At 42.8% G+C, this 23781-nt stretch overlaps 1 protein-coding gene across 7 annotated transcripts in view; it reads left to right on the plus strand.

The window, feature by feature from the left end:
* Positions 1-23781, plus strand: part of LOC109432219 (ABC transporter G family member 23) — a 270435-nt gene that overhangs the window by 215763 nt on the left and 30891 nt on the right. For 6 of the 7 annotated variants that reach the window (XM_029866972.2, XM_029866971.2, XM_029866973.2 and 3 more), the window contains 7 exons: positions 3729-3890; positions 22119-22237; positions 22302-22497; positions 22560-22761; positions 22821-22972; positions 23044-23188; positions 23360-23446. In XM_029866972.2, the coding sequence (XP_029722832.1) occupies positions 3729-3890; positions 22119-22237; positions 22302-22497; positions 22560-22761; positions 22821-22972; positions 23044-23188; positions 23360-23446 (1063 nt within the window). Of the gene's footprint in view, positions 1-2539; positions 2587-3728; positions 3891-22118; positions 22238-22301; positions 22498-22559; positions 22762-22820; positions 22973-23043; positions 23189-23359; positions 23447-23781 lie in introns of those variants that run through there. The other variant, XM_029866974.2, reaches the window with a different exon arrangement.

The raw sequence follows: 23781 nt of genomic DNA on the forward strand, positions 1-23781 counted from the left end.
AGCCAAATGGCGGCCGATGGTGGCACCAAGATCGACATAGGTGTACCGATGAAGAAGACGAGGGCGGCTTTTGTGAGCTCAAAAAGTGTATGGAAAAATAATCAGTTTAGTCGAAGCACCAAAATCCGAATTTTCAATTCGAACGTGGGATCTGTGCTGCTGTACGCTATTGAAACTTGATGTGTTTCAGTGGCGATCACTCAACGGCTGCAGGTTTTCATCAATAGCACAGCGCAACATTTTTTTGTCTCAAGAGCAAACTTATGTGTCTCCGAAGGATTTTGGGCCGCTGAATCCGAATCCGAGCTCAGATTTGCTCCAACACGTCACAATTTTGAGCTATACCTCAATTTATAGGGCAAAATATGCGATTTTGGGCTTTTTTGACTGCAAGCCATTAAGCATGGAAATATTTTTTTTAAGCAATCAAAACGTTAATTGGTCAATTAATATCTAAATTAACGACTCATGCAAAATATTTCGTTTTACCAAATCAAATTTGATAGATTTAAGCATTTTATGTTAGTATGAAAACTTGCATACAACTTTTGGAGGGTGACTTGTATGGGAAATATCGTAACTAACATAAATCACTCAAAACTATCAAATTCGATATGGTAAAACGAAATATTTTGCATGAGTCGTTAATTTAGATGTTAATTGACCAATTAACGTATTGATTGCTTAAAAAAAATATTTCCATGCTTAAGGCCGGAACAAATCTCATTTTCTTCTTTTGTCACTTTACTCGATGACTCGTCGAGGGGGAGGATGATAAATAATAAGTGCATTTGATGCAAAATTACCCAAACAATTAGGCAAAATCGTCAAACTCATCGGATTTGTTAAGAAATTTTCTCGACGACTTTAATTTCACTTTAAAAAATTTTAATTTCTTAAATAATTTATTTGTGTCCCCCCTCAAAATATCGGATTCCGACCAAAATTTTCCGAGGGGGCGGTGACATAAGAGAAAATCGAAATTTGTTTCAGCCTAATGGCTTGCAGTCAAAAAAGCCCAAAATCGCATATTTTGCCCTATAAATTGAGGTATAGCTCAAAATTGTGACGTGTTGGAGCAAATCTGAGCCCGGATTCGGATTCAGCGGCCCAAAATCTGTCAGAGACACATAAGTTTGCTCTTGAGACAGACAAAAAGTTAATTTTTGTTACGCTGTGTAGATGCCTGCGATATATAATTCGTGCATGGTGGCCTCATAATTGGATCTCCAACGAGGGGCTCCATCGCCATCGTCGATGTCATCAAAAGCCGTTAGCGGCAGAAATTCGCAGACCCAGAGTCTCATGGCAGCGCAGCCTCAACAAGGAAATAAAGCAAGTCGTCAGTAATTTGACCTGGCCACAGATCAAGGCGATGGCATGCAATCTTCCAGGATGGAGATCTTCCAATGCGGCCCTCTGCACCGCCGTGGGTGCTCAGGAATAAAGGTAAGTAAGTAGCCTTGACGTCATCAGGTTTCTCATTGGTCGGTGTTTCCCGATCATAACAAATCGGACCACATGTTCAGCCTTATCGCTGCCGCTGTGGTAGTTGTTTACTGGAAAGATTGACGACGGGATATACCGCCCTGAATGCTTGTTCACCATATTTGAGTCGCCGCCTTGGTCGTCGCACTTCCTGAGTAGTAGCAACGCACAGACAAGTTTTGTGCAATTCACGTGCCAAAGGACTCACTCGTTCAGGTTCATTAAGTTCCTGACGTTCCAGGTTTCGAGTTTCCAATCATAGTCATTATTCTGATGCCGGGTGGGTTCCCAGAGAGTATAGTTCGCATTTTCTTCTTCTATTGTCATAGTGATGCAAGGATTCGACAGACAACCTTATCGGGATAGCACATTATGTTTATGGGACTGCCACCTTAGATAAAGTTGGCGCGATACAGCATTTATATTCAGCTGCACAATACCAGGACACACACTTTTTGAGCACCAGTTCTTTGGTGGACAAACGCTCGGCACGCACCTCCTCAATCTAGCTGTAGTCAGAAGGACAAAAGTGCCCAGACTGCACTGCCAGCCAGCACACAAATCTTAGCTGGCGAACATCGATCGACCCGTGAGAGCACGATGTAGGAACTACTGAGGACCAGAGCTAAGTTTAACGCTCCAGGTTGTCGATTCATTATTTTACAGCTCAACGACGAACCCACGCCTGAGAAGATGCAGGCTCTCAAGGGTTGCTACTTTACAGGAAATAGGACTAGGAAAGGCCTTTAATGAATCGCATACTGGAATCCCCTTACGTGCATTTGACGCACGCTCTTAGCTTGTTTCCTTCGCATCATGGGCATTTATTGGTGGCGATGACTCATACACCAGTTTGCTGGCAGCTCAGCACTCATTGAAGATTGATTGAAGATTTCCCAATAATAGTTTACCATTGATGTATCATTATTTGTCGTACTGGTTTAATTGCATTACAAATACGCGTGAGAATTGGATAGGCAAATCCAGTGACGAAAAAGTTTTAAAGGCTATCCTATCGGCTAATGGTTGATAGTTTGTTGTAGTGCTTTGGTCATAACGCATCGTTATGAATTCTAGTGAAGTGGAATTATGTTTACGGTGAGTTTATTCTTTATTTGTCTGAAACATTTCGACGGAGAAAAATACCTTCAGTTCATTGAGCATTACAAATAATCCTGTATCGTATCGTGCGACCTTCACACTAACTAAAGTTTTGCAGTTGGCAATCCATCTTCTGAGCGCCGCCTTATTGTACTCCTGTGACACGCTTACATCAATCGAATGACGGAAAAATGAATTATCACATCCATCGCCGCAGGTGAGCACGGAGCGCGATGATCGCAAGAAAAATCATGGCTTGCAACTTTTTACCGAGATACCTTTGCTACATAATTACCTCGATCTGGGGCCGACTGGGGCTGAGGTGACTGCCGTGCAGTAGTCAGCCAGTCAGTGCAGCAGTGCAGTGGTAGGTCCTAATGTGTTGTGAAATAGAGCGCCGCTGCCAGGCCGGCCAGAGCAAATACTGTGGTGTGGTGAAGGAAACACGAAATGCAATGAACTTTCAAGGACGCCGCTCCGATGGCAAGCTGGTTCTCGCCCTGTTGGGGGGTGGGCACTTTTATGATATGCGAGGAGTTTGTTATTCACGGTGTAATCGCCGCCATAAATGGGCGCTGTAAGGTGGTCGAGACGTGCAGATTTAAATTTATTGCTTTTCTTGTCGTATTCGACTTTTACAAGAGATGCACTGGTCACAGTGGTCATGATGTTTTCCTCATTTCGCTTCGAATGCTAAGCGTTGTTTCACTTTATTGGAGTCATAAGCGCGTGATAAACGGCTAAGGTATCCCGGGGCTAACTGAAGCGTGCTTTTCAGATTAAACATTTTGGCGGCTTGTTAAAAGATACTTTTCTCTATACATACGTGCAATTTTGCATTTCTTGTTGGGGTCTAGATATCGCATTACCTAAAAATTAGTCTCGCTTCGGCCAAGATTCCGTACTACTCGCTATCATCACAACACCAACTATACTTGGTACTCAGGGATGTACGCCAAGACAAGAGAACCCCAACTCGGAACAGTCCTGAAATCACAATCCACGTATATCCCAACTGAGCTTTATTGTTACATAATTATCAACCCCATTGAACGAGGTTAACACTGGTGAACTTTCGCAACGAACAGCAATAATACCAATCTCCAATAATTTTTCTTCATCTCTTTTTCCACTTTCAGAGGGAGTGAGACGAGTGTGGCGACGATTGACGATGGAGGGACGATGTGGGCCAGGCAACAGCATGCCGTTTCGGTGCGGCATGCGTTCAAACAGTACGGCACCAAGAAGAAACCAAATCAAGTTCTATCAAACCTGAACATGACAGTAGCCAAAGGAACAATGTAAGTACCGATCCCATTCGTATAAATTCCCGGGAGTGCATGATTGGCCTTCATCCATCGGTTCGATTATGATCCTCGTTGCTCGAACATCAGATTCAGCTTGGATGTTCTGGTTTTCCCGTTCCCATGTAAACCCAAGGGTATTGGGGCCGCCCCGGTGATAATCTAAACAGCCCAGACCACGTGAAACCTGATTAAAGCTTTTACCGATTTACTCTACAATCTCAACAACAGCTGCGTGGGAACTGTTAACACGTAATGTACATACATGCGCCGTACGTAACATTATTCGCTAAGTCTACGAAAGGGAATTCCCCGCGTAGGTGCTTCTCAGTGCGTGTTACACTCGCGTATTGGAAAGATTGAGGCTTTGTTTTAGATGAGATGGGAAATGTTATCGCCTAATTTTAGTGTTCGGCAGAGATATCAGCAGAACGATGTTAGATGAGGTTTTCATTTATGTTTATCAACTTCACATACTTTGAATTTTTTTCTCAGACATTTAAACTCAATTTTATGACACTCACGAGCAATGCGCTTTTTATTTTGCTCAAACCAACTTCTAGTCGATGAGCAGCAATGGGGAACAAAAACCTAAGTGGAAATATAAAAAGCTCTAGTAGTGGGAGACTGGGACCAACTCCGACGCCAATGGACGAGAAGGACAGCTTTCCCGACCTAACCCTGAACCGTTCTCGCTGTCCCAGACCTATCATCTTTAAGGGATTACTAGAAAGTATTGTTTCGGAGAGAGACTAGTGCAATTCACACCATTGAGCTTGAATGCCTAGTCTTGCAGCTATGGAATTCATGATTAGCCATTTTAGGAGGCTACTGTATTCCCTGATATTTGACCTCCCCGCAAGTAAAGTTCTCTCTATTTACACCGAAGAATGGCATGGGGGAGAGAAGTGGACCCTGGCCTCCATATCACTCCACCAACATGCCAGAGAGTCCTGACCACAGGGCAACCTGCACATATCGGGCTTTGTAGGGAACTCGCCTGATCGAAACACTGTATATACTGCCTCAACCAGTCCTGGCCCGAAAGGATCAAACACAGGTGGAATGTTACTTGGCACCTTTTAACCCAACTATCTACTCTCGGAATTATCCTGTGGGCTCACCTTCCTTTGGTCGAACTGCGAATGTCCCTTGTGCCGCGCATTGCGAAGCCCTCTATATCCTCCCCGATAAGGATACCGAAAGGGATCATACCGGTGATACACAGAGCGCATCACATGACACGGTATTGTACACACTTGCCACCCTTTGCCACGTTAGCCTGTACGTACTTTCGTTAAGGACGGTAGTTTTCGGTACATTGCGCTGTGTCCCAAGCCGAACGCATATATATATTGTATATTGTATATATATATTGTATTGACGTGCCTCGAGATCGCCTCATTGATGGACGAGGCGCCACTTGCCAGAAGCTTTCGCTGACTAGCACACATCGCAGAGCTATTGGACAAAATCCGGGACTGCCACCGGCAGGATCTGAAACCGCTGATTGCGGCCTTGAAGTCTCCACCGCGGTCTCCAACTCTTAACACCGGCCTTCGCTCTGTCAGCTCAACCATCTGTGTGAACTGCTCGATCGACCACCAGGGAGGTGCATAGCAGCTACAGAAGAAGAACCCGTTGACTTTGGCGACCACGAAGCCGTCGTATGATGTACACACCAACTCTTGCACGAGGTTACCCGTTATCCGTACTGCCGCCATTTTGGACCCATTTGCCGTTACCGGCGGATACTCGGTATGGCTTCGCCATGATGGTGATATCCATCCCCCCCCCTCAACTACGGTGTTGGATATGCGTTCACTTTACACGCGGTTCAATGGAAGCAAATACGCATATGACCTCCACTTAAGCATCCTATTCTATTTCGTATATGACTTTGTGTTGGCTGGGACTTGACACAGCACTGTTCCCTGCACTGTGATTTTTCAGCTGAGGTTCTCCTGAAAACTATGGGAGTTTTTTCGGCTTCCAGTCACGGAAAAAGCTTTGATATTTCTATATCATTGCCAACGTTTCGATCCTTGGGTTAGGATCTTCCTCAGGGCTCGATCCTAATCCCAACCCAAGGATCGAAACGTTGGCAATGATGTAGAAGTATCAACGCTTTTTCCGTGACTGAAAGCCGAAAAAACTCCCATAGTTATCAAAAATCCCAGTCGAATCATTCCAAGTTCTCTTGAAAATTGGCTTGGCTCCCGTCGCGTCGGATGTTTACTTTTCGCGGATTTCCCGAAACAAATAGAACATTCTATAACACTTGGGAGGTTTCCTGTAGCATTGTGCTTATGATCTTTATCTCTACATCACACGCAAAGCTTCCCCTGGTCACGGCCTTTGCAGTCCCATGACTTGTGGCTACCTGTGTCCCTGCCGAACCTTTTCGTGACTGAACAGCTTCGGTGGCCACATGCACCTTGCATTGTTGCCGCAGTGCTGTGACGAACTCTTCCGAGTAGGTTTTTGACCTTTGCAGTCGCTACCTCGATAAGAGCCTGTGGACACTTTTACCAAGGACTTCCTCCGGCAAACATCCGAGTATAGGTGATGCCCTTGCGAGTTTTGTTGCGCTTGAGCTCGAGGATCATTCACACGAGTACGTCGAATACTGCGTACGTCGGATCCATGTCCATGTTTCGTTCTTCATCCTTTTCAAAACCTCTGGGTACTTCTCAACTAACAATGATTGCTAAATATCAGCTTGTTCAGCCAAAGTTTTAAAAATTTGGCATAAGAGCAGCTTATTCATCTGTTGTACAGCAATACTGTTTGTTGGATTAGACTCGTCTGGGTTCACGATAAGCTCGTCGCCTTTGCCACGCTTGGCAACAACCCCCTACCTCTACATAGCTTAGCGTTCCTAGTTTTATGTTCCTCTTTTTTTCTGCATCGGAGGCACCTTCTCCCTTATCCGCCCTGACCTGTGGTGGCTAAGTATCAAAGAAAATTCGCAATCCACAGCGCCTTTCAGACCAACCCTTCCCAGCTTTCCGGGCCATCTATCTGGAACTTACTGTCTCTATCACCCTTCACCTACGGGGTAAATATCCTACTGGTCTTGCTAGCACTGCCTGGTAGCTCCTCACCTAACGGCTACTTCAAGCGCTTCTACGGTTGCATATCATTAGCGATCGTGACTGGCATATTCTTTGAGCTAGGGTATCGCGCCACTTGGGCGGTGGCTTCTATATTCGTCTGTTTCCCACTATAACTCAGTCAATTTTGAACCAATTGACTTGAAATGTTGTACACGGGTAGATACTATAACTATCTCACCACATTCCAATGTGTCAATTGGTCCAAATTTGACTGAGTTATAGTGGAAAACAGACGAATATAGAAGCCACCGCCCAAGTGGCGCGATTCCCTACCTGCAAATGCGAAGGCCTCAGTCTGAGTAGACTTCGCCACCTTCAGCTTCATGGAGGCTGCTGCTGCCGCAATTACCATGGGTTCATCACGGTTCTCCTTGGCCGTTATCATGGACTTACGAAGGCTAAGCAACCCTGATTAAGGATATTCGACTTCGAGGACGCATGAGGTACTGCAGCAGAGGTTACTAAGATACATTTATCTTAGCTTTGACGTTCCGTAACCGTGTTGTATACGATTTGCCTTCAAAGGCTGTTTGCAGTTTAGATGAAATTTCTCAGCCTATCTTGATGTATGGACAATTCTTTGCCAGAATTGCTCAAGAAACCGTTTTTTCTTCAACCGCATTACACAGTTGCGAAGAAATGACAGTTCAAATGGCAGTCACCGCAGAAGTTTCTGCCAGGGATCGCCCAAGAAGATTCTTGAGCGACTCCTTTCGAACACGAAACTGGGCTTCCGGACAGATTTCGTCAGCCTCTGGACTTGATTTGATGAGATTCCGTCTATGATTCCTTCAGAAGCTGTTGCCATACATAGATATTTTTTTTTCTGGGATTTCTTAAGGAATACCTTCTGAGATTACTTCAGCATCACAGATTCTCCTAATAGTTTCTTTCGGAATGTCTTCAGAAGTTTTTTTTTACTTCCAGAAGGCAGGCCCGTGCACAGAAGTGGCGCCAAGGGAGGGGTTTTTCCCAATTACGGCAAAAGGCGGAGGGCGCCTAGTGTATGGAGCGTCGGTACACGGGCTTACAAGGTATTTCTGGGAATTCCAGCAATTTTACCTGGGATTTCTTTTGCGATTCTTTCAGGAGTTCTCTCGGGGATTGCTTCAGGAATTCGTTCCGAGATTCCTTCAGAAACTCCTCCCAAAATTCTGCCAGGTATCCCTTCCAAGAATTCTATGCGAGATTCGCCCGGAGTTGCTTCTGGATTTTTTTAGGTATTCATTTTGAGATCCTTTCAGGATTCCTACAAGAACTTCATTTGGTATTCCTCTAAAACTTTCTTCAGGGAATCCTTCGCGGATTTCTTTGGGAACCTGTTCCGTGATTCATTTTGGAACTCTTTCTGAGATCACTCTTGGAACGTATTCCGGAAACTTCTTCTAAAATTCTTTCAGAAACTGCTTCCAGGATTTCTTCAGGAACTCTTCCAGGATTCATCTAGGAACTCTTTTCTGGTTTTCTCCAAGAGTTCTGTTTGGAATTCCAGCAGATCCTTCTGGAATTCCTCTCGAAGTTCATTCTTGAATTGTTTCTGATGTTTGTTTGGAAATCCTCTAGAAGTTCATTAGGGAGTATTTTGAGAAACTCCTCCTGCAGATTTTGTTTATGAAATTGGTCAAGCAGTTCCTACAAGATTTCATTGAGGAAATACTCTAGCACGTTCCTTCTGGTTTCCTCAGAAGGAGAATCTCGAATGAAATTCCTGAAGGCTTCCCGGAACTTCTTCCAGGAACTCCTTCTAGGATTCCTTTTGAGATTTCTTGAGGAGCTCCTCCTGAGATTCTTCTTGTGGTTCTTCAGAAGTTTCCTTCGGAATTCCACCAGGGTTTCTTCTGAGATTCCTAGCGGCACTTCAAGTGATGCCGTTAGGGATTTCTCCAGCAGTTTCTGGAATCCTCCAGCAATTGTTACCGATATTCCTTTCCAGATACCTGTCAGGAATACCTCTCGAAATTCTTTATTTTGTTTTAAAACCTACAGAAGTATTTTCTGTGATTTTCAGAAGAATTCAAGGAAAAGAAACCCAGAAAAAACGCCGGAGGATTTCCTTACAAAGCTGATTCTTTCATCATCGTTGAGAATTTGTTGGAGGAACTTCTAATGGAATTCCTGCAGGAACTTCATAAGATTCTTGAGTAATCCCATAAAGAATGTCTAAAACAAACCCTGGAAGAATTCCATACCAGAAACATCAGAGTATTCCATAAACGATTTTCGGAGAAACTCTTGGAGGAATCCAAAAAAGAGTTTCTAGAAGAATCCTAGATGGAGTGCCTGAGAAAAATCCGGAAGCGATTTCTGAAAGAATCCCGGAACGAGTTCCCGGAGAAATTCCAGCATAAATTCCCGTAAGAATCCTGGAATCCTGCAATCCCAGAGAAGGTTCCTGGAGGAATCCCTAATTAAATTCCCAGTGAAATCCCGGAAGAAGTTCTTGAAGCAATCTCGGAAGTAGTTCTAGGAGAAATACTGGAAGAAGTTTTTGAAGAATTTTCGGAAGGATTTCCTAGATGCATCCCAGAATTAATAATCTCAGAAGGAACCTCGCATGGAATTCCTGAAGGAGTCCTGAAACCGGCCCGAATCCCTGCAGTAATTTTGGAAGGAGTTCCTGAAGGAATCCCGGAACGAATTTCTGAAGCAATCCAGGAAAAAATCTGCTGAAGGAATCCCCAAAGAAATTACTGGTGATATTCCTGAGAGGATCCCAGAACGAACTCCTGGTGTTATCCCAGACGAAAATCCGTCCTCATGGATCCCAAGAAGAACAATAGAATGATTTCGTAAAATTTGACTGAATCCTAGAAGGAACTTCTGTAGGAATCCCAGACAAAATTCATTAAGACTTTCCAAAAGCAAAGAAGATTGAGATAGTCGCTATTGCTTTGATGTCGCAACATTTCAGATACATATCTGTCTAAGTAGAATTGATATGTGTCAAAATCACTATATTGGTTATATACTGATCGTGGACGACAATCAGTAAGATTTGCATTGCCATCCCTGGTAGCGTCTTTCCCAAAATTGGTACCCTAAAACGCATTTACTCACAACGCGAGCAGAAAATAATAACAGTGAAAAAACATATGTATCAAGATTTTAATCTTAAATTCTATCATACCTCGATAAGCCCTTGATTAGGTGGCAATAAGAGGCGAAATAACAAAATTGAATACCATAATTTTGTATTAAAATAACCTGAAAAATAATAAGTTTTTTTAATCCAACAATGAATGCGGTCTTCGACAAAGTTGTTTGGCATATAGTCACCTACAATAATACCAAAGGGTTTGATGATTGAACGCTTACAGCGCCACCTAGCGGGAAAATTCGAAAACCTCAAATTTCTGCATACATTTGTCCAAGTTTTCCCATACAAACTTCAAGCGTTTTGAGCGCCCCCTTAGGCCTAATTGATTTTGCTCAAATTTTGATCGTAGCTTCTGGGAGTCCAGAACAACTGATTTAAGAGGTAAGACTCGGCATTTTACGAATTTTTTGTTTTTCATATAAGTGTGGGCCACCTTAGTATGCATTCATTGTTGGATTAAAAAAAACTTATTATACCTAATATTTCAAGTTGAATCAATTTAGTATCTATGAATTCCGTCCTATTTTGCTTATTCTTCGACAAAAATAAAGTGTTGAATAACAATAAACCATTACCATATCTTGTTATTGAGAAATACAGTTTTAGAAAGCTCCATGCTTAAATAGCAAAACTTCTAATAAAAAACAACAGCCGAGGCCCGTGGCGTAGTGGTCTTACGATCACTTCATAAGTAGATGGTCATGGGTTCGATCCCAGTCCCGGCACTTTTTTCGTCAGTTGCTCTTCCCCCCGAGTGCGGCTGACACCTGACCCTCTTCTGAACATATGCTCTAATGGACCCGGAAACATGGATATCGGCTAACGGCAACTCATAATGGACCCCCAATCGGACTGGAAATGGAACAAAAGCCATACATCAACTTCCTTGTGCTCATCGTTCTATCATGGACGAGGTAGAAAAGTGACAGCAGCGCAAAGGCAATCAGTTCGATATAGTAGAAGTAGAATATAATACATTTAGGCACTGTTACTGCCGTTATACGCATAGTTGTCCCATTATATGGGATTCCCATATAACATGGGACAATCGGGCGTAGAACGGCAGTGTACAAAGGTGTAACTTTCAACAGAAAGTGTCCATGGAACGTTTGGCAAGTAAGTCATACCACTAAACTTGTCCAAAGCAATTACAATAACAAGATATTCAGTTCAAATGGTGTGCATTGTTGTTAGCAATTTTTAACAACCAACCACATGCGGTCCAGTAGTGTCCGTTCATGCAGTTACAGGTCCGTAGATAATTGACCAACAAGAGTAGCAATTTGCAATCGTTTTCCTCGGCTCTTGTGCGGCCAAATGAGCAACAATCGCCTTCCAAATGCCGGCTAGGCCGGCGCTGACTGGTGCCATGAAGTATGTTTTTCACTTTTAACTCAAAGGACTGTAGGTGATTTCGCGTGCTGGAGGTTCGTTCAAATGCAATTACAGTACAGAGCGAGTGAGTGTGTGCATTTCACTTGCACTTGCTCCGAGTCCAGCTGAGCCGGTTCGAGTTGAGTCGTTGAGCAATCGATAAAGAGGCATGTCCGATCTTTGAATTGTTGCAAACTGGCGAGCGTAGATTTATGAGTACCACCGGATGGCGGTATTGGTGAGAAATCTGAGGCGACCTTCATCGTTGGCGATCAAGTCTGTGCAGTAGAATGCTGGCTCGAAACTACTCTCATGAGCACAGCAGTCGCCGTCGTTGTTACAACTGTGGGCAATGGAATTTTTTTCCTATACTTGAGTTGTTCTGTATAACAGGTTTTTCTTTGCTACAGGAAAAGCGATCATTTGTTGATTCTCATTTTGAAAGTATTAAACAGGAATGAATAAGATTGATTGCTCTAGTATTCCAATCGGTTCTTGAGCCGGTGTTATTAAGTATTAGCCGGGAACATTCGAGAGTAAGGTTTTACTGTTATCATTAACTTTAGGAATTACAAAAATACTTACTACACACCAAAATTTTTGAAATGCTTCCAGCACGCCAAAAATCAGCAAAAGAAATTGCTGAATTTCAGCAACATTTTTGCTGAATTTCAGCACAACTTTGCTGATCAACTGTCAAAATTGCTGGATGGTTCAGCAAGTTGAAAAATAATTGCTGATACTCAGTAATTTGTATTGCTGAATGCAATCAGCACGCCAAAAATCAGCAAAGTTTGCTGATTACCAGCAAAAATATTTTGCAGTGTATACCATACCATAAGCAAAGCATATAACATCGTTAATTACAAGCTTAACGAACAATACTTGAGCTTTCTTGCATTCTGTTTTATTCCGCAAAGTTGACGGACACTTTGTGAACTATATTTTGTAGTACATGGTCCAACTTGGACAAAGCCTGCTTCTCAGCTTGTTCTATGAGCACTTCCAAAGTTATTAGATAATTAAGAACTTCCTTCTCCAATGACCATTTTGCATGTGCATATCGTTAGATAGGCACGCAGATACTCTTTTGCCCAAGTAAGTCAAAGTAAATTTCCATTACGAATAGTTGGGTCTCCAGTTAGCCTAGTGGTTTCATAACTGTGGAAGTGCTCAAAGAACACTAAGTTGAAGCGAAGCAGGCCAAGTCTCAGTTGGGACGTAGAGACATTAAGAAGAATAAGGATAGTTCCTGGACCGATCGAAAATCGAACACGTCACCTTCAGAATGGTCTTCCATCCACTATAGGGGCCCTGTATATTTGGCTCTTTTGGTGGTTACAAAATCTAGAAAACTATTGGTTCTATCCCAACAAATCCACAAATATCCCAGGAAACTATCCAAGATTGTATAACCAGAGTTAATCGATATTTGCATAATTATTTGACTTTTTTTTTGTATTCGAACGTAAAAAAAATGACGCATTTTGTGGAATTGAACAAGTTTATAGCAAATTCTTCTCAGAATTAGAACCTTAGAACATTTTTTCAAAGAAATTTCTTTTGGTGATTTCTTAAATAATTCTACCATTCGATTTAAATGTGCTCTGAAAATTTCTCAAGATTTTCATTCACTAATACCTTTTAGACATCAAGCAAAAAATTCTTTCAAGAATTCCTCCAGTAGTATCTCCACAAGTTACTCCAGGGTTTGTTCCTAGAACTTATTAGGAGATTTATTGAAGAATTGCCCCTAGTACAAGCCCGTGCACAAGGGAGGGGTTTTGGGGGTTAAACCTCTCCCATTGCCGATGTTTTATACACTAGGCGCTTCTCCGCCCTTTGCCAAAACAAGGAAACCCCCTCCCTTGTCGCCCTTGCTGTGCACGGGCCTGCCTTAGTGCATTTGTCACAGTGGTTCCAATGTACCATTACGCCTTCCAGATCGATATTAAAGAGCAGGTATGAGAATCCGTCACCTTGTCGTAGTCCCAGGCGAGATCCAAATGATCAGGACAGTTAACCCGAAATCCTTACGTAGTTTTTTACACCATTAATTGTTGCCTTGATCTCCCAAGAGAGCCCTTCTCGGCCATAATTTCCCATAGCTCTGTGCGGTCGATACAGTTAGTCGCCGCTTTCAACTGATGAGCGGGTGATACTTGGGGCATTTCTGGAAGATTTACCATACTGTGAAGATTTGATCCGTTGTCGACCGGCCGTCGATGAAACCGGTTTGATAACATCCCACGAGCTCATTTGTTTTGGATGACAAACGACATAGGGGAAATTACCTATTCTCGGCCGTTTTGTTCTCTTCGTCTTTGGGGGTTTTTCGAAACCTATTGACCTCAGAGTTGGTCTCGAATCCTTCCCAACTAAGCTGAATCATATTTCCAAGTTTCAGGCAATTTGGCTGAGAAAAACCCCCCATGACGAAGAGAACAAACCTGCCGATAATACCCATTGTCACCCTATGTAAAATAAACTGGAATAACGCTTTGAACTTCTTGTTTATGTGTATTAAATATCGAATGGTATTCATTCTTGTATATGTGGCAGATTACTCCTCCCATCAATTCCTCCGGTAGCTATTCGGTTTCCCTGATCCTGACCATCAATCGATTTTTTTTTTTATTAAAATAATTCGTGTTTTACAATCTAAGTTTACATTTTTATGTTTAACAGTCTAACACACATTTAAATAGTTTCCGAATTGCTTTTTGAAAAACGCTCTATTATTCCATCTAATATCTCTTATGCTTTTCTTGAACCAGTACAAACTTAACGAATGCTTTTGTCTTGCCATATAGCTTATACTGTGCACCGCCAGCCACATTGCTGCTTTTAGTCTTGAGTTCTTTTCTGGAACAAACCAAGCTAGAATCTCATCAAGGTTTACAAACTCTACGTGAAGCTTATTTCGAATTATGTCTGAAACCCATTCGCGAATTTCAACCGTTTTTCTGCATTCCACAATGCGATGGAAATTATTGTCAGGAGTCCGACAGGTATCACAGTTAAAATCAAGTATTCTGCAGATACCGTATTTAGCGAGCTTTTCTTTGTTGGGAATAACGTCATTAAAGAGCATGAATAAATTCGATTTATCGTCCGAGCACAGCCAATTGGAGCTCCAGTTCGTCCACAATAGCACCCAATTCACGTCAGGATAATCCATTTCAGCTTTGATGCATATGTTTCTCCTATTTATGAAGAAGTTGTAAAGCATGTTGGTTGATTCACAAATGCTGTTGTTTATCAATTCTGATCCTATTTCAATCCATTCTCTTCCGTTTCTTGTTAGTTGTACTTTTTGGACATACTCCAGCAAGTAGTTTTCCTCTTCAAGAAGCAAGTTTCTTATGAAAAGTGCTTTGCATTTTGCTTCCGGATCAATTAGACGGAGGCCACCTTTTGTATAATCCAGGTACAACTGGTCTCGCGCAACTCGTAAGATATGTCCACGCCAAATGAAGTTTCCACAAATACTTTTGATTTTAGCCAGATGACGGTTCTTCGGAGGTAAAATCTGGGCTAAGTACCATAATTTGGAAAGAATAAACGTGTTCAATATCCAAACTTTTTCCAACAAGTTCAAGTTCCTTGATTCGTTTAGTGTCACTCGATATTGTATAGCTGTTATCAGTTTTTCGTAGTTTGCATCAATCATTTTCGACCAATTATCAGCAATCACAACTCCTAGTACATTCATGTTATCCACTTCTTTGAATATTTGCGGTCCAGACGAGATGTTATTTAGCCTCAGAAAAGAAGATTTTTGAAGGTTGACTTTTATTTTAGCATATATCGAGAAGGAATCTACTATTTGCATAACCAAATCGAATTCTTCCTGAGTTCTGACGAAAATAGTAATATCATCAGCATATGCGGTTAACTTAATAATTTTCCCGTAAATTAAGATACCACTTATGCTATCATGTATGCTCCTTATTAGAGGCTCGATGTAGAGGGAGAACAGGACCATATTGAGCGGGCATCCTTGTCGTACTGAAGATTTTATCAAAATGTCCTGCGATAAAAATCCGTGGTAAAGTATCTTCGAGCTCGCTTTACCGTATAACAATTTCAAACAACTGATAAGCTCAGCAGGAAACCTGTATTTGTCCAACACTTTCCACAAAAAAGAGTGGTCTACTTTGTCAAACGCCTTCTGTAGATCCAGGCTAATAATAAAGCCTTTCAATCGTTTAGACTCCATTGAACGCGATATAATTCTCCGGAGGCTCAAAACATTAGTTTTACATGATCTTCCTGCAATCAACGCCGTTTGTTCGGTTCCTATCAGGGATTCAAGAACCAAGGTGATACGATTGGCCAAAATCTTACAAAACAGTTTGTAATCCGTGTTAAGTAAGCTTATAGGACGGTGATCTTCAATATTTCTTCTTCGTCCTTTTTTTGGAATCAAAGTTATTATTCCTTTGGCAAAATCTGTGGGAGGGTTAGTTTGTCCAGAAAGATATGAATTAAAAAGCTTTTCAAGATCTTCTTTCAAGACTTCAAAGTGTTCTAGATAAAATTCGTAAGTCAACCCGTCTGGCCCAGGTGACTTCTTTTTTGAACATTGCTTTAGTGTTCCAAGGATTTCTTCCTGTGATATATGACGAATCAGTGTGTTGGCCTCATCTATGTTCAATTGTTTTTGGATGGACGATAGCGGGTCATGGTTTTGGTCAATTACATTTTCACTATCTTGACTGAAAACCGTCGAGAAATGCTGATGAACTTCTGACATAGTAAGATTTATTTTTCTGTCGCCGTTCGCTTCTGGGTTACTTTTTGAAATAGGATCTTTATGATGTAATTGCTTAGAGACTTGAACAATACTTAAACGCTCCCCTTCGATCAACGAAGGATCTTTGATTTTTGTCCGCAAGTTTACTAATCTCTTGTGTTCGAATTCCATAAGCTCAATTTTCACTAAATTGATCTGTTCTGTGGTGTTTTCCCCAGCATGCTGTTTTCGAGTTAATGTTTGCAGTTTTGCGTATAGTGCATCCTTCTGTTGATTGACTGATTGGTAGGACTTCCAAGATTCTTTTTTGTAAAAACTTCGAATTTTCGCTTCAACAGCATGATTCCATCAAGAATTGTGGTCCATGTAGCTAAGTCTGCTTTTCAACTTTCCGTATTCAGTCCGAAATCTTTGACTTATTTCCGGAATTGATAGAAGGCTAGAGTTAATTTTCCAATACCCTCGGCCGCGTGGATTGAGACTAGTTGGCTGGATCCCTATTTTCAACACAACAGCGTGGTGATCCGAACAAGGAACGCCAACTGTCGAAACCTGTCGAACTCGATCAAGGAATTCTTGATTACCATAAATTCTGTCCAGTCGAGAAGCAGTTGTGCCTCTGTAGAATGTAAAATTTGCAGATTTCTTTTCACTCGCAATGTCTTTGAAGTTAAAAGCATTTACTAAAGTTCGTAAACCTTTGGATACGTTTTTTATACTTGAATTAGAATCATTCGGCTCGAGAATGCAATTGAAGTCTCCGAGCATAACAGAGTACATACAATTCGTTTTGCTGAGATGCACAGTCATTTGGTTCAAAAAAAGATCTTCACGTTCCCTTTTCTTATTCGTGCCTGAATGAGCGTATACATTAACAAAATTAATATCATTAATGACGACTGATATTATTCTTCCTGATGGATCTAACACAAATGAATGAAAATCTATATTATCCTTGATGAGCACACCTGTGCCCTTTCTGTCAATGCTAATGTTGACCAACGAAGTATACGATGGTAAAAAAGAAAAATTATCGAATGCTACCTCTTGTAAAAAGGCAACGTCGATATCAAACTTTGTAATAAAATCTTTCAACAGCGCCTTGTTGATGTCCGTGTTGATGCTGTTCAGGTTCAACGTTGCAATATTGAATACAAAATTCATTTCACATAATTACAATATCTTACGGCTTATTTTTTGGATTTTTTGTTCTTTGATCGAAGTCGTTTTACCTGTTTTTCCAGAAGACCTCCGGAGCTTAATGCTACCCCTGGTTTAGAGGTAACTTCGGGCTCTGTCGATGACGCTTCAGATTCGTCCTGTCGATTCTCGTTGACGCTAGCTGCTTCGTGACCCCGCTTCCTGTGCTCACTGTTGCTCTTCTCGATAACCATTTCCTCGGTTGAAACTGCTCCGGTTGGAGCTACTTCGGTTGCCACCACGTCGGGCTCTGCCGCCACTTCTGGTTCCTGATCTTCTGCTTCCTGGATCGCTTCTGTATCTGCTACAGCTATAGCCTGAGAGGATGCCTCGTCAGTGCCGCCACGAGTGTCGTCCTGAATACCGGATATCTCGCAAGGGGCCAGCAATCGTTCTGCTGCAACCACACACGATGTGCTCGGACGTTGGTTGTCCGGTGCCAAATATTGTGTGCGCTGACCGGATGGCCCTTTGCTTATGCCGCCAGTCAAAACACCTGCGTACGTTCCGCTGTTCTGCTTCAGTCGTTCGTTCACTGAAATCCTTTTCGGGCAATTTTGCTTCACGTGGTCCGTTCCGTTGCAGACAAAACATCTCGTCTGCATACCCTCGTAAAAAATACGAGCCTGAAAATGCTGAATGTGCACCTGTGATGGTAACGCTTCCGTAACCTCCATGTGCGCGCCTCGGACACCGTTTAGAATAGGATATCCTGTGTCCGGTCCATATCGCTCGCGTACGAGCTGGTGTATTTTGCCGTATTTTGACAAGACGTTTGCCACGTGCTTATCTTCAACCTCAATGGGAATACCGAAAATCCGTATGTACTTGAAATCACCCCTTGCCGTAGAAAACGAAACCGTTGTGGTTTGTCCGTCATCGTACGCGAAAATGTCCGTAGTCGGACATCGCAGCAATTCAGCCTTCATTAATTCTTCACTTTGGAACTTGACGTACACGCTGTATTCCCTCGGTTCCCGAAACATTGCTGTAAGCATGTTCGGCTTCCATTCTCGCTTCCTGAAGAAAGCAAACACCTCTTTGTCCGTGGGCATCTTTGACTTCGCATCGAACCTCACTTTCACACAGTTGGTGTGGATGTTCCTTAGCTCCATTTTGTTCCGTACCGATTGCTTCGCCCCAAGGTCAATATCACAAAGCTTTTGCTTAACAATAGCCTGACCGGTCAAATGCTTCCACTGTGAAAAACACACTGCTGTAGATCTCGCACTTCTATCTCCGCTGACGGCTGAACACGAACTGATTTACCATACTGTGAAGATTTGATCCGTTGTCGACCGGCCGTCGATGAAACCGGTTTGATAACATCCCACGAGCTCATTTGTTTTGGATGACAAACGACATAGGGGAAATTACTTATTCTCGGCCGTTTTGTTCTCTTCGTCTTTGGGGGTTTTTCGAAACCTATTGACCTCAGAGTTGGTCTCGAATCCTTCCCAACTAAGCTGAATCATATTTCCAAGTTTCAGGCAATTTGGCTGAGAAAAACCCCCCATGACGAAGAGAACAAACCTGCCGATAATACCCATTGTCACCCTATGTAAAATAAACTGGAATAACGCTTTGAACTTCTCGTTTATGTGTATTAAATATCGAATGGTATTCATTCTTGTATATGTGGCAGTTTACTCCTCCCATCAATTCCTCCGGTAGCTATTCGGTTTCCCTGATCCTGACCATCAATCGATTCAAACAAGTGGCCAACTTTTTTGGACCTATAGTCCCATGATGAGTCCAGCTGCTTTGTTGGTTTTGCGCTGGTGAATGGCGTCCTTAACCTCCCTCAACGTGGAAGTTGGATTATTCCCGTCCTCTGCTGCCCCAGCGTTACCCTGGTCTACCGTGCCTACCTTCCCCACGCCATTCAGGTGCTCATTGAAGTGCTGCTTACACTTTTCGATCACCTCATATCCGTCCGTCAAGGGTTTCCGTCATCATCCATACACATTCCGGCTCGCGGCACGAAGCCGTTGCGGGATGCGTTGAGTTTTTGGGAGAACTTTTGTGTTTCTTGGGAACAACACAGCAGTTCCATTTCTTCGCACTCCGCATTTTCCAAACGGTATTTTTTCTTGCGAAACAGACAGGTTTGCTGTTTCTGCTTCTATTTGTAGCATTCCACGTTCTGCCGGGTTGCTTGCTGCAGCATTACCGCCCGCATTGTGTTCTTCTCCTCCGAAATCGCTCTGCACTTCTCTGCACCACTCGTTCCATCGGTTCCGTTCCATGTACTTGCCGGTGCTTTGGACTGCATCGTTAATGGGTGCTTTTACTGTATTACAGCAGTCCTCTAGAGGGATCACATTGAACTCACCAAGTATAGAATCAGCTCAATGTTAAAATACACGTTAATAAAAACAAGAAAAATTAACTAACCCTCGTCTGACAACGCTGCTACGAGGTTCTGCGCGTATGCTGAGGCGACATCCGGTTATATCAGTAGCTCAAGTGTTGTACAATCGATGTTACCGCCACTTACGTCGATAATGTCGGAAAAGTGCCGTCCGTCAATCAGAACGTGGTCGATTTGTGATTCTGTCTACTGTGATTATCTAAGGGTGTAACGATAAAGCACATTATTTCGTCGATCGGCCACCAACTGAACATCTGCTTCTACATATCGTTCATCATGAAGAAAGCTGTTCCCAGCTCGCGTGTGTTGCCGCAGCTCTGGTAGACAGTATGACGGTACATCTAAACGTTCGCACTATGGACTGTACCTAACACACCGCCTGCAGCGCTACGATGCCGAACCGGGGGTCATTCATGTATGCGGCGAGTATGCGGGTGATCTCGATGAAGCTGAGAGATCTGTATTTCCACGTACCGAGTTTCCAATCGCAAGTCTTGTTGCCGTTGGTCTCGGTTTGTATTATTCTGTTGTGTATTTTCTATTCCAGTCCTGCGGAAAGAACCATAGCACACAGTTTAGATTAGAGCCTTTCTAAGGTTGCTCAATGTTTCGTTCAGATTAGTACCACAGGGTGTAGGGATAGTCAATACTGGAAAGAGGCTAGCGACCTCAATGGGACCAGAGCTACGTGTTAACCAGTCTTTGCTGGCCATAGTACCTATAACTGTACAAGTTTTTAAAAAAGACAATTACACCGTCTTCGGCCAGAGGCCGCACAGACTGAACATTACTAACATTAGGCAACGGACAACACATATCACACCCAGTGGCCCAATGGAGAATTTTCCGTTTGACGAAAAGTTTTCCTCGACTGGAGCGGGAATCGAACCCACACTCCGAGGCTTACGAGACACCTAAACGCCGCTAACCGCTCGGCCACGAAGCCCACAATAGCTCACAATTTAATAGTACATTTGCTTAACTGAGACAATTTCCGGCCTTCGTACATGACGGGCACTGGCACAGTCTAGTGCCGCTCATCATTAATATTTGCATAAAACCTTCGCATATCGATTCGATCCATACTTCTGTTTCGATCCTGACAGTATTTCAGAAATACACATTTAACCACTCCTTGAGTTGATGTTGCCAATGCTTCATAAACCGTATATCAAGATGATGAATAGTTTATTTGAAGTTACCTAATGGTTTTTAAAACTTCTTAAATTTATTGTGGCTTTTGAGATTAAACATCAAATTATTTTTCATTTCATATTATATACTGAATCGTTACGACCAAAGCGACATATAAGAAAATACTGCCATAAAACCGCGGCGTGATGGTACCCATTCAGATACCAACTATTATAGGAAGTGAGCAATTGAGTAACGCGCAATTTTCCACGCTTCGATTAGCGCATCGCACTTCTTCCCACGCATTCTCCGCTACGGCGAATGGTGCATTGTGCATATAGGTAAACTCTGTATTCAACCAGCTGTGAGAAGGAAGCTGTTTCGCCGTAGGAAAATCTCTTGTTCGAGCAAATCAGATTTGGTGACAGTGTTGATGCAGTAACGGATAATTGAGGCGTTTTTAGCGGCTTTCTCGTATAGTATGTAACGTAACACTCACTTAATTTTTACAACGGGGTGAATTGTGCGAGCGTGACCTCGTTCATAACAGCACCCGACTCACGCTTCAGGAAACTGTTGAAAGTTTGTACGTGTTCTCTCGAAGATGCTCGCACGATGGTTTATCGCAAGTGGGCGCGGGTTATGGCTATCAAATTTAAACGTATGAGCAGAAAATAGCTTACGTTTCTTTGTTTATTGAGCTAGCCGAATTCAAGGAATCTCACCTGTTATTCTTCGAATCGATGAAGTATCATTTTGATAGCTAGACATTACGGACATAGAAGGTTTTAATGGGCAATTAGTCGCCATTTTTGATTAATCTGTTTATTCTTTTGATAGTGCAAAAAAGTGGGAGTTATTATGTCTATTTACTCAACCATGCATGTCACAACAACAACAGGGGCTGCTGCCATAGAAAGCTCGCGCACCTAAAATTAATCATTCTGATCAGTCGGCTAGAAGTTTCTCACATTGAATGCGACCTCCCATTTTTGGAACAACTCAATCGGAACACGTGATGGGAATCCTGATGTTTGAACTCAGTAATGTTTCTATCAACGATCAACGATCGATTGTCTTGGGTCGGCTGGCGAAATGCATGCACAATCGATAGTTAAGCATACGAAGATCGTACTTTCATTCTCTATTAATCTTTTTACTCTTGCAGCTATGGACTTTTAGGAGCATCCGGTTGCGGCAAAACGACACTCTTATCTTGTATAGTCGGACGAAAGCGACTCAACTCAGGGGAAATATGGGTGCTAGGCGGCAAGCCAGGAACAAAAGGTTCGTCGTCTTAATGGAAGGTTCAGGATAGAACCGTCAGTGACACTTTCTTTCTCTTCGACAGGGTCTGGAGTGCCAGGCAAACGAGTAGGATACATGCCACAGGAGATTGCTCTGTATGGAGAATTCTCCATCCGGGAGACGATGATGTATTTCGGATGGATCTTCGGCATGCAGACGTCAGAAATCAAGGAACGGTTACAGTTTCTACTCAACTTCCTGGATCTGCCGTCCGAATCGCGACTGGTGAAAAATTTGAGGTTTGTTCAACGTTATTCTTGGTTCGATGGAAGAATTTACATGACGTATTTCTTTGTTCTAGTGGTGGCCAGCAGCGACGAGTTTCGTTTGCCGTAGCCCTGATGCACGATCCGGAGCTACTGATTCTGGACGAGCCAACCGTCGGCGTCGATCCATTACTTAGGCAAAGTATATGGAATCATCTAGTGCACATTACCAAGGCCGGTCAGAAGACGGTTATTATCACCACACATTACATCGAAGAAGCGCGACAAGCGCATACGGTAAGCTAGCATGAATGCAAAAGCATACGAAGATAATGACCTTCGATATCTTCGAACAGATTGGTCTGATGCGATCCGGACGACTGCTAGCAGAAGAATCACCCGCCTGCCTTCTATCGATGTACCGGTGCAGCAGCCTGGAGGATGTGTTTCTAAAGTTGTCTCGCAAGCAAGGACAACAGAATGCCGCCCCTGCTGAATTAAACATAAGGTTTGGCACTTTTATCTAATCTAACACTTGAATCAACTTTACTATGATTTTCCCCCACCTCTCCCAAGCAGCAATAACATATCGCTGTCCGCGCTAGCGTTCGGCAAGGCCAAGGATAACCCGGTCTACGTGAGTCAGGAGAGTGGCGTCGTAGGTTTGAATTTCCATCAAAGTAAAGAAGTACTCATCACGGATAGCAATGGATCGGCGTATGGCGTAAGTAGAGATGCACTCGGCACACCCACACATACATTGAACTCACCAACACACCGCTCACCCCTGCTTTGTTTTCCCCCGTGGCATCGCAATCCCCACCCGGTGTTTGTGGGCGATTGCCATGTTCTTTGATGACGCCCTTTTCTCGGTTTGTTCTTTCCTTCTCCGCAGATCAACGGCATCAACGGATCGGCTCCGGGAGCAATCAGTCAGGCCGTGGAATGCGACGATTGCGGAGAATGTTCGGATTGCTTTAATGTAAGTTTGAAGTTTTTTCTAAGTGGTAATGGTGGTTGAGGGGTAGCTTAAGTTCCATTTGTTGCTTTTTTTTGTTGGGATTTTGGAATTGTCATCAAAATATGCTGAGGTATTGCAATGATCCGAAATATTATGTTGAACACGTTTGAATGTATTGTATGACACTTATCACACCATTGCGGAAGTTTCCGCAATAGCTTTAATAAGCTGCTTTCACATCTTTCTTTCCAAAACTACCTATTTTAGTTTATAAATTTCGTTTAAAGCATTTTTAATTATATAAGGGAAAGTAGACTGATGTACTGTCGTTCTACGTATCATCAAGGATGCCATAT

The sequence above is a fragment of the Aedes albopictus genome, chromosome 1 (assembly GCF_035046485.1).
Source record: "Aedes albopictus strain Foshan chromosome 1, AalbF5, whole genome shotgun sequence".
NCBI classification, from domain to species: domain Eukaryota; kingdom Metazoa; phylum Arthropoda; class Insecta; order Diptera; family Culicidae; genus Aedes; species Aedes albopictus.